Genomic DNA, 14817 nt, shown 5'->3' with positions numbered 1-14817 from the left:
AGCCAGAGAGATTTCCCAGTTGTTTTTGGTGGGAGATCGAGACTGAGAGGGAGTCTAGCTTCAGAGAGAGATACCCTATGGAAGCTTATATATTTAGGTTTTGAGGTGGTCAGTACACATAGATGTAGTGGTAGCAACAACATAGGGGTACCAATAGTCTGAGATCAAAGATTAATTCAACTATAGTTAGTTGTAGGTGAATCGGAGTATGCGCAGTAGCATGATGGACAATGTTTTCTAGATTGAATTCTTCACAGTGATTTCCAGTGACAAGGAGTCAGATTAGCTTAGATGTGAAGAAAGGAGGTGCAATAGATGTTGGATATCAACACCGTGTGACAGTCCAGCTACAGGTTGTTCATTAGGAGAGATAAGCAGAAGGGATAGTGGAGTGTGGAGAACATCATCCACTCTAAGAGGGGGTGTTAGTTTTTGATAGATATGGTAGCATCAAAAAAGTGTTATAGTCTCTAAGGTGTTAGAGAGGATAAGGAACACGAGATATCCAAAACCAATAAAAGGTTTCGAGAGAAAACACATAGAAAGCTCTCAATTAAATTTCTTGATCAATAATTAAAAAGTTCCTAAGTCTAACTTAGGAAAATTGATTAATTAATGGGCCTTAATTGAAGAAATTCATTTTTCTCTAGAGACTTCCAGAAAAGTTACTTGACAAAGTCTAAGATGATCTGAGCTATCGATCATGATTAGATCTTGGTCATTGATGCTCCAGTGAGAGATTTTAAGACCAAGTCGATGGGGTTGGAGAAGGGCATAGTTTACAGTTTGTGAGCAAGGCATAACGAATTCCACAGTCCATAGTATTCAATGAGGGTGCAATTTGAGCCAGGGAAAGAGCATCAAAGAGAGGAAGAAACAAAGATTTCGGAGGAGAAGGATTCCAAATAGATTCCCAGTGTTTTTCCAATATAGCAGAGACAGGAGAAGGGAGGTCGAATTATCTACAGAGAGAGCCTCTATAGCTAGTGCAAATAGCTAGAAACCTCAGTGCGAGTTGCCGAAAGACATGCGCTTCAGTTGCCAAGTGTCGGATCAATGTCCCGGAGGCAAAGTGAATTCTTTCTAGAGGCAAAGGGAGGTAGGACATCTCAGTTAGAGGTAGTTTTGAGGCTATGTGAAATTATTCTGGGCAGCGATGCACATTTCTGGAGGAAGTGAGGATTCCAGATAAGGGTGTGAGTTGCCCAGAGAGAGGCCGAATCAGTTGCAGAGGAGACTAGGGTGTCTCAAATATATTTAGCCAGTGTATTACATGCCAATTAGGCAACTAGTTGTAATTATTCTCTCAAATTGTTGCATAATAATAAAACCCTCACCTACTGCACCAGTTTTCCCTTCGGGTTTTTCTAGTGACAATTGTCCAAAAATAACGATGTCATTTCATTGTGTGTGCGCATCTATTTCTTGGTTCTTATTTTTATTTCCGCAACGTATTTTTATTGGTGAAGAATTACAGTGTGAATTATTTTCTATTTGCCATTAATAATTTAATAAAAGGCAAATAATCTGTTAAAGTTAGAAGAATAATTTCCAGTTGCTACAGTTCAAGGAATTTTCACACCTCTCTCCATTTCACATCACTTAGACCCAAAGTATCTTCACTAGATTGAGTGCATGCCTTGTTCCCTCAAGTTCTACCTCAGTTGGACTCGAAGAGTTCTCACTTAATCATGTGCATGACTGCCTTATCCTATTTCATCACCAATTAACTAAAGTGCATGTGAGGAGAGAAACTAGTTTGCATGTTTTACTTCACTCAACCTCTCACCTAGCCAACAGAGCACATGGCTATTCTCTCTCCACTCTATCCTCAATTCACTTATGTACATGGCTAGTTAACCACAACACCTTACTACTTCACCTTATTCCATCATTAGTCAGACAAATGATATCTCCACTTAGATCATGCACTTAATCTAGTTAACCATAGACATCTTCAGATTAACAAAGCACATGAGGCGGGAACTAGACTCAACTAATCAATGCACACTGGCTCTTGCATTGCTAATTCGACTCCAGTTTTCATAAAAGGAGGTCTCTTTTTGTTAAAATTGGCAACTAGGGCCAAACTCCATGTGGGTCATCTTATTAATGGCAACTGATATTTTTTTTGGATCCCTCTCATCGAGAGGTGTAACATTGATCTAAAGATCATCCGATTCCGATAAGTATTCATGGAGACATGAATTTATTTGTGTTATGGGGCAATTTGTCAGGGTCAGCCAGCAACCAAACAAACCCCACTTGTGATCAATGTTTTAGTATAAATAGAGGTGGCCTTCAAGTCATTTCTACACACTCACTTGGGTTCTCTTCCTCTCTACTTGTCTTTGAGTTTTAGTAGGAGGAGAGATTCTAAGGGATATGCTGCCTTGATGGAGAAAGGATCTACGTTGCCCTAATAGAGATCTACGCTGCCCTAATGAAGAAGCCCTAGACGCAAAAATGAAGGGAGATCTAGAATGGTGAAGGAAGCCTACATAACACAGCAAGGAAAGATCTAATTGCTGGTCTAGAAGAGACCCTATCCGCTGTCCTAAAAGGAACCTATACGTAGCCCTAAGGAGAGAGACCTATACACTGATCAAAAGAGCCCTAGCCACAGTTATGTCCGTGCCCTAGTCACAGTCCATATATGTTAAGTTATGGTATGTTCTATGCATATAGCAGTTTACTTCTTTTATTATTATTATCCACAGATTAGCAATCACATATGCATAAAGTAAAGTGTAGATAGAACATTAAACGATCGACAGAAAACAAGCCAAGACAAGAGACACAAGATTTGGCGGCTAGCCAGGGATAAACCCCAATATAAATATTGGGTAAACCCTTTGATCAAATCTTCCTTTATCTTCAATAATCCAGCAGAGAGAAATAGTACATAAATCAGATTTACATTTGCAGCAGCAAACCCTAGATCAGTCCCAAACTAGGGCAGACAATATCTCACAAACCGACCATCGGATCGGCTCGATTCCACCACCAAAATGTACGGCCTTCAGAGGAGGTCCAGATGAACCTACAACGCAGTTCAGAAGAGGAGGTTTGATGGTCCACGCTGGTCAAAGTTTGGATCTGCAGTTGCAGCTTCAGTTTCAGCAGCTTCCTTCAAACTAGGGCAATCGATATCTCGCAAACCGACCGTCGGATCGGCTTGATTCCACCACCAAAAGTTGCGGCCTTCAGAGGAGATCCAGATGGACCTACAGCGCAGTTATGATGAGGAGATCTTCTAGTCCACACAGGTCAAACTTCACTTCTGCAGTTGCTGCCCTAAAATTTGCAACTGCTCCACATGTGTGAGAAAGGTCTCTTTTTTATGCAGTAAAGAAGAGCCTCTTTTCTATGCAAGAGAGAGAAAGAGATGTGATGAGATGAGTGAGTGAAAATGAGGAAAAATCCTCCTGTATTTATACATAACTGTTGGTGTTTGAATAGATGCGACTGTTGGGCTTCTGAGCCTACATGAGTTGTAGGTCGGCTAGATAATAATTCCATAATCAAAGTAAATTCATATCTCCATAAATACTTATCGGGATTGGATGATCTTTAGATCAATCCTACACCTCTCGACGAGAGGAATCTAACAAACATATTATCAGCCATGAATAAGATGACCCACATGGAGTTTGGCCCTAGTTGCCAATTTAACAATATATGCCCTAACTGCTGGCCTTATTCTGCACTAAGATGTTGCCCTACATCCGCAATTTAAGAAGACTCTTATATGCTGGAAATAGGAGGCATTATCTCCCTAGACACAGTCCTCTAATACGCTATCTCAAGAGGCCTCTATGCTGCCCTAACCGCAGTCCTCAAAGGCAGTCAATGAGAGTTCAATGCAACAAATATACACTAGAAAGGGGAGCCCTTAACACAGTAAAAAAGAAGACTATTCAAGCATGCCCCAGCCACAACCATGGAGGAGTCTTTTCTCAGCTAAAAGATGCCTAATATGACCTCAGATTTGGACAGCAACAATGTCAAGCTTCAGGCAGATGAGGAAGGTCTGATAGTGGCTTGTATGACATGGAGAAGAGTGTTGAGGGGTATACGTTGAAGCAGTGTTGATAATATCGCCGAAATATCGGCGATATTCGGAAATATCGCGATATTTTTGGCGAGCCGAAATATCGCCGACAAAATATCGCGATATTTTCGGCGATATTTTATATCGCGATATTTCCGAAATATCGCCGATATTTCCGAAAATATCGCGCGATGATCGAAAATATCGCGCAGTGATCGAAAATATCGCCCAGTGACTGTAAAATTTTTCCGCATGGCCTATAAAAATCCAATTTTGGTTTTTTTTCATATCATTTTCATTTTTGATTGCTGGAGAAGGAAGGGGAGAGCTATGTGGTTGCTGCCAAGGAGGGTTTGAGCGTTCTAGGCCCTAGTATTGATATGCTATTCATGGTAATGTTAAATTCTTAAAGTAAAAGTGACATTCTCCTTAATCTTCATTTTCATCCTTTTACTTAAATTTTTAACATTACCATGAAATGACTCAGGATGTTTGAGAGTGGTTCCGGCCTCATTGGATTTCATATGGAGAAAGTAGAATTTTAGATTTCATTCAAAATGCAGCAGACTTATCAGTTTTTTAGGATTTCAGGATTGGGAGATTGTAATGTTTCCAGGTGACACCACCTGCCCAAGCTACCCCTGCCACCAGTAGAGAACGTGGTTACCTCCTATAGCTCCTACTTCTAGTTCTTCAGCTTCTAGAGCATAGCAAACTCCACTGCCATCTCCACCAGCACCAGCATCTACATCTAAAGGGAAAGGGAAAGCTGTGGCATTTTCTCGCAAGAGGGGCAGAGGAAATCAATAGGATTAGACTTTAGTTATTTTCTTATGTGCTTGTAAGTTGTACATGAACAATGAACATTGAATATTCAAGAATCAAGACCAAGCATATCACATTCTAATTTCTAAATAGTAAATTTTGATTCTATTTATTTTTTTAAAGTGAACTATGAACTTTGAGAAGTAATTATATTTTAATTCGATTAGATAAGCTGCAACCTGCAATTTAATATGGATAAAAAACTATATTTCGGTATATATATATATATATATATATATATATATAATGTGTCCCCCGTGTCTTGTTTTCAGGTCGTTGCGTTTCGTATTGAATACTTGTATTTACGTGTCCTCCGTGTCTCGTGTCCTCGTGTCATGTGACTTAGCTTAGACAATATTGATGTATTGTCTCCGTGGAGGGTGGAGTCTGAGGAGCCCCTCTTGGAGGAGTCACCTTCATGGTTAGAGCCAGTGGCAGATGATCCATTAGAGCAGGGGCAGCAAGAGGAGGACTCGGAGTCAGAGGAGCAGCAGCACTCAGAGGAGGAGCAGGAGGAGGAGGAGGACATTGCGGGAGCATCAGCATCAACACCATCTGCTATAGATATAGGAGAGCATAGCCCCATACCTAGCACTCATTATTTGACATTAGGTGCAGAGGCAGGGTCAGGGCCTCCTACTACTAGGGGCAAGCCTGGCAAACAGCCCATCATGTTTTCCCATAAAAGGGGGAGAGGGCAGTGATTTCAGATAGATAGTTGCTAGTTTTATTTGTTATGCTACATATAACTCATGATGATGAGATACTTTTATATATGTGATGTTATTTTGTATTGGTTCTCCACATTTGAGTCCTTGAATGGACAATTATCAAGGATCAACAGGGTTTGGTATCGCCTTTGATGTATCATTTCTATTTGACATCATATATATCAATGTTTTCTTCATATTTATGTGCCAATGTGTTTATTTCATGTTGTTATTGCTTTATATGTTTAAAAATCTGAAAAAAATGAATATATTATGCATTTTTTATGCTTGCCGATATTTGCTGATATTTTCGCCGATATTGCCGATAAGATATTTTCTGGACCCTCGCCGATATTTTCCCGATACCGATATTATCAACACTGCGTTGAAGTCTGTCCAGCAAGACAGCATATGTTAGAACTGTGTTGATAATAGTACAGTCACTTGGATGGAGAAAGGGGTGTGAACTTGATGAAGATTATGAACAGTAAATTCTATGAGAGAAATCACTGTGTTGAAGACCTTGGTTGGAAACCTTTGGAGCAGCAAAGGGGACTGTTAGAGGGCAGATTAATATAGGCCTATGTTCAGTGACATTGGTGGAACTTCGTCATTAATAGAAGGCAGATTGAAGAGCTGACCGTATGAAGGTACAGACTTCCTAGTGAGCAGCAGAGGAAGACTGTGTGTTAGGCCGCAGGCCATAACACCACAGTCAATATTTCATATGAGTATTTAAGTGCTCAGATCATTAGCATAATATATATGGAGCTGTCATGCTGCTGAAGCCATTAGAGGACTGTTTAATGCTGCTGTAATATAAGATGGACAGAGCTAGTGTCATGGGTTGGTTCAACTGACAAGGAGCAGCATGATGATGTAAGGGTCTCACCTTGAAGGACCTTATGCTGCAAATCAGTTGAAGATTGAAGGCTGCTCTCCGAGCTGCAGTCCTTGGTGTCAGGTGTATAACTGCATTGTGTCATCTTCATGGTGAAGATCTCTGCTCTTATCTAGTCAAGTCAAAGTGTTGACTTCTGATGTATATGTACTATCTCTCTCTCTCTGCTGAACTATTGAAGAACATATAAAAAGAATTGATCAAGAGTTTCTCCACATTGGGGTTTGTCCCTGGGTAGCGCCACATCTTGTGTCCTCTTGTCTTGGCTTGTCTTCTGCGATTTATATTTATGTTCTATATGTAGTTTACTTTAACGCTGATGTGATTGCTAATCTGGAAAAGATATTGAGCTAACTGTGAAAATTGAAATAAATTGCTCTAGCATAGAACATACCTAAAATTAACACTTTTGTTTCAAGGTTCGATTTTTCATGTTGGCAGTAGCATAACTTTCTCATGTTTCCTCTCTCCTATTATAGTTTCTATTACTTTGTACAGGGAACATCATCGGACTAGTTCTGTATTTGTCTCTATGGTGTAATCAACCTTTGGCTAATACAAAATAAAGCTTGACTATGCTTCTTTCTGGCTCTTGAAGTTTGTTGGTACTTTGTAGTTTATTCATGTATTGTCTTCGATGTCTATTTAGCCTTGTATCTTGATAATATTTGTCATTTATAAGTGCTCTCCTCTTTTTCCTGTCACCATTTTTATGCTAAAGGGGAAATTTCTGCCACATAATTTGATATCATTCTCATAACCTCTTTTGGCAACTTGATTCCATGCTAAAGGTCATGTTTATGTGCTGCTACATCAATTTATTTTGCACATTTACAGGTTAAATTCAGCACATAAACACTTAGGGACACCCCCGGAGGTCGGCAAGCACCAGCCCAAACAGAGAGAAGATTTGTCGGTGACAGCTTACCCAAATTATCCTATGCGTTATGCTGATTTCTCACTGCAGAGTTATAGAACTATTCATCTTCCTTCAATGCAAGAATTTGTGCTAACAGTAGCCATAGGCCAACAAAGTCCATACCTAGGAAGATTTCTGCTTGCACCAATCCATACAATCATATTGCACTTGTATTACATGTGTTTGTCCAAAAGGATTTGCATTTGGAGATAAACCTATTCAACCTCTTGTTTGCTTAAACATTACAGGAAAGGGAAGGAAACAATACCCTATACCAACAAACCAAAAGGGCAGAGAAAACAAAGTGAAGAACACAGGCGCTCCCATACGAATGGCTGAACCTGTCCAAAAAGCTATAAATGCATTCCATGCCTGTCAAAAATGAAAAGGACAAATATTCAGGTGCTAAAAATAGCCCATGTTTAGATATCCCAAAAATCACTATTCATTTAATAGTTGGCAAATTTACATTTTTTCCTTCCAATTCTAAACTATGCCAAGCTGAATGAGATGTCAGTTGCTTTAGTAGATTGTCAGAGCACTGGGAAAAGAGAGACAGAATTCAACACAGAAAATTCAGAAAACATAGATGAATCTAATGCTTAAATTAATCAAATCCCTTTTCAAAAATCTGTAGAGATAAGATAAGTTTATTAACCAGAAAATGAAGAATAGGTCAATGGGACTGCTTGGTAAATAAGTGGCAATACCTATTGGGAATGCAAAGGTCACTCCTATAAAAGCAAGCATCACTGCTAGCCTAAAATATCTACGCACAACTATCATAATGTCAAAGATGAAATACAATGCTCTGGAGCTGAGTATAAAGGGGCCACAATGCTCCAAGGGCCTTCCCTCCTTGATGTAAAAATATATGGAATCTTTCTAGCTCAACAATGACTTTCACAAATTAAAGATACAAATTAGGAGAGCTTACAATCTAGATAACTTCTCAATCAATCCTGAGCTGAATCATACATGTCTCATCAATTTCGAGAAGTGAAAAGCAACATTTTGAAAGAAAAAAAGAAATTGCAAGAACTTAAATTGATATCCACTAGAGACAAAACCAGGTCCAAGGAACTAGTGATTGTAACTGGCAATAATAACCAAGCCAAAACAGAAAAGGACTAGACATTTAAGAATCCCACCATATATGAAAGGGACAAAGATAATCCGTTTGGCTATGAAACAATAACAGTTACAGTCCATCCATTCCTTGGAGTCATATCAAAACTGCCACCAACTAAGAAGATAGAAGAAAATATCACAAGCAGGTTGAGTTTTGACTTCCATCTTGACACTTGGAGTTAGGTAGCAGGACCTTGTTATCGCAAAATCTAGCAGGCCTAGTGCAAAGCCTCACTAGGCAAATCTAGACCATCTGGGAACTATTGAAGTTTCTAACTCTACATAGTTTAGAAACCCTTCATGCACTTTTTTTGATTTATTCCTATCTAGTTGTTATTTTTCTTTAACAAGTTATTTACAATGCAAATACTGAAAATAAACACCAGTGCATGCTCAACATATTACAGATCCGCAACAAAAAGAAACAAGAACAAACACACAACATGACACCATTATTTTTGGACCAATGTCCCCGGAAAAGCCCAATGCAGGAAAACCGGTGCAGCTATTTGAGGGTTTTCCTATTAAGCAATATCAGAGTACAATCTGGGTGTTGAAACTGGCCTACCCAACAGTGAATTTCCTTAGCAACTATACCTCACAATTTGAGAGAAATCTCCTGGCTGAAACCCCAGAAAAGATTCTTTCGGCAGTTCCTCAGCATAAAACTGCTCCGCAACCCCAACATCTACCCAATCTAGACTGCGTCAGCCTCTCCTAGCCCAACGTTGGCCCTATATCAGCCTTCCTTGGTCTGCGTCAACCCTAGGAGGCCCTGCGTCAGCTCTGGGAGCCTCTGCGTCAGCTACGTTGGCCCCTCTGGCGCTCTGCGCAACACTTGGTTGCCCCTGCGTGGCCCTATGTAAGCCCTTGATGGCTCTGTGTCACTCTCCTTGGCTGCTGCGCTGCTCTCCCGGCACAATCTCTGCCTTCTCTGTTTCTCTGTACTCAATGCCCCTCCGATGCTCTCCCGATCACTGATTCTATCTCTCTTAGCAAACCCCGCTCTAGAGAATAGAATGACATATCATCTGGTGTGCTCTCCAAGTGACCCTCAAGCCTCCTCTTATACTTTTCCTGTTGACATCTCAACGGCCGAGATTAAGTCTCTAATCAACGACTAATATTAGATCTGGCTTGATCGATGTCTTTTCGACCATTCTAACACAGATTCATATTAATACACATTAATATTTTATTTTCCCTAAGTTTAGACTTAGGGACTCCATTAAAAATATTAATTATTTTAATATCTCCTGAACTGTTTAGAATCTACCCAAACCCTTTCTGGGTATTGGAGATCTCATGTGCCCCAACCTCTCCACTAAATTTTGTGGCTAGAGCACATCCGATGCTACCCCAAATCAACACTCGCTCTTAGCGAGGACTGTGCTCTAGCAAAACTCCTCACTGAGTATTACCCTGATCGTCTGACATCGGTACCTGTGGTGATGCTAGGCCTTCCTGCCCAACATCCTCAGCATTACTGCCTCTTGTACTGATGCCCATGGTTCTGCCACTGTCACTGCTGCATCTGTATGACAACTCCCTGTGCATCCATGCTACCACTGGTCCTTTCTTCCAACACTTCATCCGAATTGCACCTCCTCTCATCATGTTGCATCGTGCTACCCACTGCTGCTTTGCGACTTAGTTACTGAGAAGTAAGTAACTGATCTCCCAACTGACCTCCCTGTTAGGCTAGAAACACCCACTGATGCTGAAGCTCCCCCTGCCACTGACAAGTGCTCCCTCTCTCTGACCTCTGCACTGTTGTAGCAACTCCTTGCATCTCGCACCGTTGCACACCTCTCTGTGCCTTCGTGCATTGGTGCAACACTCCTGTGCCTCTCACACTGCTGCAGCCTGCTAGCTCTGTGTTGTCTTAGAACTCCTGCACTGTAGCTCTCTCTACTGCTCCATCTGCATCCGTCTCTACCTACTCAACTAGTCCTGCTACTCCTCGTCGGGGCTCCAGTAGCAAGGTCTAATCCAAGAGGCTGAGTACCTCAAGGATCCTACCCCTCATCGTCTGTAGTCCGCCTGACTACAGCTTGATGTCTCCCCACTTCTGGTCAAGTGGCGCGTGTGCACTCATGGCCAATGTTGCACGAAGCGGGAGCGAAGCGGAAGCGCGAAGCGCGGAAGCGTCATTTTCCAAAAATCTAGGGAGCGAAGCGTCCGCGGAAGCGTCTGCTATATATATATATATTTTTATATATTTTTTTGCATTTATACTCAAAACAAACATCCCAAATACCAAATTAATTGTAGAAGACATGAAAACATGCATATTTTTGCATAAATCAAGATAGATATGGCATCCATGATTCCATTGTAGTTACTAGTATGTACAGCAATCATCTATATTCTAGCTATTACAAACATACATCAAATTTTTAAGCATATTATAAAACATAAAACATTTAAGCATATTATAAAACATAAAACATAGAGCATATTATGATTTATCTAGCAAGTGAGCAACTGTCAACATTTGTCATGTCCAAAATTCAAATAATAATGTTTACAAAATATGTCACTTGGTCACCGCCAAGCCAAAAAGGTTCAAAATTCAAATTCACAAGTCTACAAGTCTAATGAGTAATCTATAGACTATGACAAAAAGAAGTAGATTGTGAATATATCTACTAATCTCTCCTCCTTCCACCACGAATAGAACGTGATGGCGTGCCTCCACGTGGTGGCAATGAAGAAGATGGTCCCTGTGTAAGTCGTGGCACTGGAACTGATGAAGAAGAACCCCCTGCTGTTGGTGTTGAACCATGGAACCTAGGACCAGATGGGGGTGGGGGTGGTGGCATATCAACACGGTCATCATCATCCTAGAATCGCTCAAAAAATTCATGCAAAAAAAAAAAAAACACTAGTTAACAAAAAAATTAAAAACATGAATTAGAGAAATGCTTTATAAGGGAAAATTGGAAAATTCATACCACAATGGACATACCTGGATAAGAGCATCCTCTAATTGCTCTAGTTGCAACACTCCATCCTCCAAATTGGGCTCCTCTGGATGCTTGTCCCAAGTCAACAAGTCTTTATTAGACTTTGCATCTTCACAGTAATGGGACAACAATCGCAAGTTGTAATGAACATAAACCAAGCTCTCTGCCCGATCTAAACTCAACCTGTTCCTTTTAACACTGTGGATGAAAGAATAAGAGCTCCAACACCTCTCTGCAGAAGAAGTGTTTACCACCTGTGATAGCACCCGCAATGCCAAACTCTGTAGAAGTGGAGTAGGCCCTCCATGCATGTTCCACCACTCAAGAGCAGAAAAATGCTCTCGATCTTCAATTGAATGCATGCTCCCAAATGGACCAGTGTTGAGCGTATAGTTGCTCACCTGTCTCCGTACCAATGCAGCCTCCTCATTATCAGGGATTAATCTACTCAATGCAGCCATATATTTTTCGTGAACCTCTTTATCTTGGTGTGGTTTTTTCCTGCTTCCCCCCCCAGGTGCTGGTTTTGAAAGCCATGATGGATGATAGTACCTAGGTGTCAAAACATATGCTAATGCATGCAATGGAACATTTAGCATATCCCATCGCTTTTCCACCTCTTCACGAATATAATTGTACAAGGTGGTATCTCTAGGCTCAACAATGTCTTTAATCTGCCCCAACATGCTATCCATTTGCTCATACACCTCCCCAATTACTGGTCGATCTGAATCTGCAAACTTGATCATGTAATAAATTGGTTTGGTGAATTGCAAAACATATTTAACCTGTGACCAAAAGTAAGTGTCAAGAACAGTGTCCTTGACTACATTAGCAGTAGCACCATCTGTACACTGGTTAATTTCATCCCATGTTTCAGCACACACCAGATTAGTTAAAGCTTGTCTCACCTTCACTAGCCGCCTAAAGGTGAGGTAATAACTAGCAAATCTTGTCTTTGCAATTTTAAGCAATTGCAACTTGGAGTAAGTGCCATAGAAGTAGTTTACCCTTGTATGCCCTGTGATGAATTTAATGAGCTGCTTCCCTTTCCTGTAAACCTCAGCAATCCACCCACATTCTTTGTGTTTCACAATATCATGCATCAAAAGGTTCAATGTGTGAACCAGGCACCCAGACCAAAAGATGTGTGGATGAGTACGCTCAATAATTTTTCCTGCTGCCTTACAATTTGCTGCATTATCTGTGATCACTTGAACCACATTATTCGGACCAACATCTTTGATTGATTTCAATAGGAGATCTGCAATGTTTTGTGCAGTTGCACTGATGGAGGAGGAGTCATGACATGCAATAAATACTGCACCCTTAGAAGAAACACCAAGAACATTTATCAAATGTTGGTTTCTAATATTTGTCCACTCATCTGATACAATGGATACCCCATAATCCACCCACTCATGTGTAAAACGTGTCACAGCTCTTTGAACCTTAGCTTTTTCTCTTTCTAATAACACTGTTCTAGCTTTCTCATAGTTGGGGGCCTTGTATCCTTTTGGGGCTTCATTGATGGCCTTTACCATGTCATGCCAATAGGGAGAGCGAAGCACATTGAATGGTACACCGCAAGCACAAAGAAAACGGACTACCTTTCCATCCACATCATCCCTCCCAGTAACATTAAGGAAATCCCCTATTGTTTTTCTACCTCCAGAGGTTGCAGAAGTACCATAAGGAGATGGGCAACTACCAAATTTAGAGGTTGCACTTGATTCTGAATGAGTTTTTTGTTTCTTGTTTTTTTGTTGTGCAGCCATCTCTATTTTGATGTATTTTTGTCTTTGTTCACTTGAAATTTTTGGGCAAATGGCTACCCCCACAGAACCCTTTTTTTCATCACTCTCTAGCACCCCACAAAAATGCCTCCTCAGACGGGTATATGAACCCGTATATGGTTTTCCTCCATGACAATCATGAGGGCACATCCATTTGTAAGATCCACCACCCTTTCCCCCTTCAAGTTTGGTCACATAGTTCCACAAGGGATTTGATGTACCTTTCCCATCTTGTGCTTCAGTGTCCTCTTCAAGTTCATCCCCTTCCTCTTCAAACCCTTCCTCCTCATCATACATTGGGTCACTACTATTAGGACCAAGTTCATCCCCTTCCTCTTCCCCTCTATTCCTCACCCTTGCCATCATTAAAACCAAGAGTGGAATGATACATAGAAGCCAAAAGAACACCATCTTGGAATATGGATATAGGTGGTGGACAACCTGTAAATAAAGGAGCAAGTAGAAACAATGGGAAAGAGTAGGAGAGGGAGGAGAAAAATACAATTTTTTTTTCAAAAAAACAAGGGAGTTTGGGGTTTGAACTTACCTCTTTAGCTCTTGTAGATGAAGTCCTCCAAGCTCTTGCTCCAAGCTCCTCCTCCTTCTCCTAGCTCCTCCTTCTTCACTCCTCCAAGCTCTCCTCTCTTCTCCTCTCCTTTCCTCTCTTCTCTTCTCCTCTCCTCTCTTCTCTTCTCCAACTCTCATAAACTCAAAGTGAGAAAATGAGAAGAGAATGGGGGCTTTATTCTTTTCTAAAGTCACCCTAGACTCACCCTAAACTAACCTAACCCACCCCCTCATGCTAGTTAAGTCACATATTAAAACAAATTTAAAAAAAATAAATTAAAAAAAAGGAGGCCGCGGGGTTGCTTCCGGAATCGCCTGGGTGGCGTGCGGGTGGCGTGCGGTTCCGGGCCGGAAGCGTGGCGCCACCCCGTGCCCGAACCGCCCTCCGATCCGCGGTTCCGGGGTGGCCGCAACCCAAAAGGCAGGAATCGCATTTAAATTCCGGAACCGCGCCACCTCCTCCTCCGAATCGCGCTTCCAAATTGGATTCCGGGACGGTTCGCTCCGATCCGCGGTTCCGGGTTTGGATCCTCCGGGGGGGGGGCGATTCCTGCAACCCTGCTCATGGCACAATCATCGTCTGCCAAAACTTCCTTCTCTGCCCATGGTGGCGCTGCCTTAGTCTCGAAAGACTCTCCATTACTCTTCTTCCTTGGGAACTGGGTCACATAATGACCCATCTCCCCACAGTGGAAGCACTTGATCTTGGAGAGATCTTTCTTCTTCCGCTTCTTCTGCTTTCCCTCAGATGTTAAGGCCACATCTTCCTCCTCCTGTTGAACTTTGATCCCTTTGCTGCTGCTGCTTGTCTTTGACTGTCATCTGATCTCTTACTGGCGAAGCGCTGCTCACATCTCATCCCAAGGTGGGAGAGTTCCTCTGCCTAGGATACTCTGAACAAACATTTCCCAATCTTCTGAGACAGCATTCAGGGCTCTCCTCACC

General features: G+C 41.4%; 2 protein-coding genes across 11 annotated transcripts in view; both read right to left on the bottom strand.

The window, feature by feature from the left end:
- The window catches only part of LOC149255020 (uncharacterized), a 451815-nt gene that overhangs the window by 63652 nt on the left and 373346 nt on the right, over window positions 1-14817 (bottom strand). For 8 of the 10 annotated variants that reach the window (XM_089460284.1, XM_089460289.1, XM_089460288.1 and 5 more), the window contains one exon: window positions 7678-7781. In XM_089460284.1, coding sequence (XP_089316410.1) covers window positions 7678-7781 — 104 coding nt within the window. The remainder of the gene's footprint in view (window positions 1-7677; window positions 7782-14817) is intronic. The other 2 variants (XR_016267201.1, XM_089460290.1) reach the window with 1 other exon arrangement.
- On the bottom strand, window positions 11149-14331 carry LOC149255021 (uncharacterized). The gene is made up of 2 exons (XM_089457154.1): window positions 11512-14331; window positions 11149-11386 (listed from the first exon to the last, which is right to left on the bottom strand). The coding sequence occupies exons 1-2, from the start codon at window positions 13714-13716 to the stop codon at window positions 11192-11194; spliced, it is 2400 nt and encodes a 799-aa protein (XP_089313280.1). The 5' UTR covers window positions 13717-14331; the 3' UTR covers window positions 11149-11191.

This window comes from Pinus tabuliformis, chromosome 7 (genome assembly GCF_031772625.1).
Source record: "Pinus tabuliformis cultivar Carrire ecotype Pingquan chromosome 7, CPIR1, whole genome shotgun sequence".
Lineage (NCBI taxonomy): Eukaryota > Viridiplantae > Streptophyta > Pinopsida > Pinales > Pinaceae > Pinus > Pinus tabuliformis.
This window is presented reverse-complemented; position numbering and strand designations above follow the sequence as displayed.

Excerpts from the sequence above, each read along its gene's own strand:
- LOC149255021 (XM_089457154.1), bottom strand. The coding sequence starts at position 13,716 with ATGGTGTTCTTTTGGCTTCTATGTATCATTCCACTCTTGGTTTTAATG. Across the intron at positions 11,387-11,511 it reads TAGAGGATGCTCTTATCCAG|GATGATGATGACCGTGTTGA; the intron begins GTATGTCCATTG and ends GAGCGATTCTAG.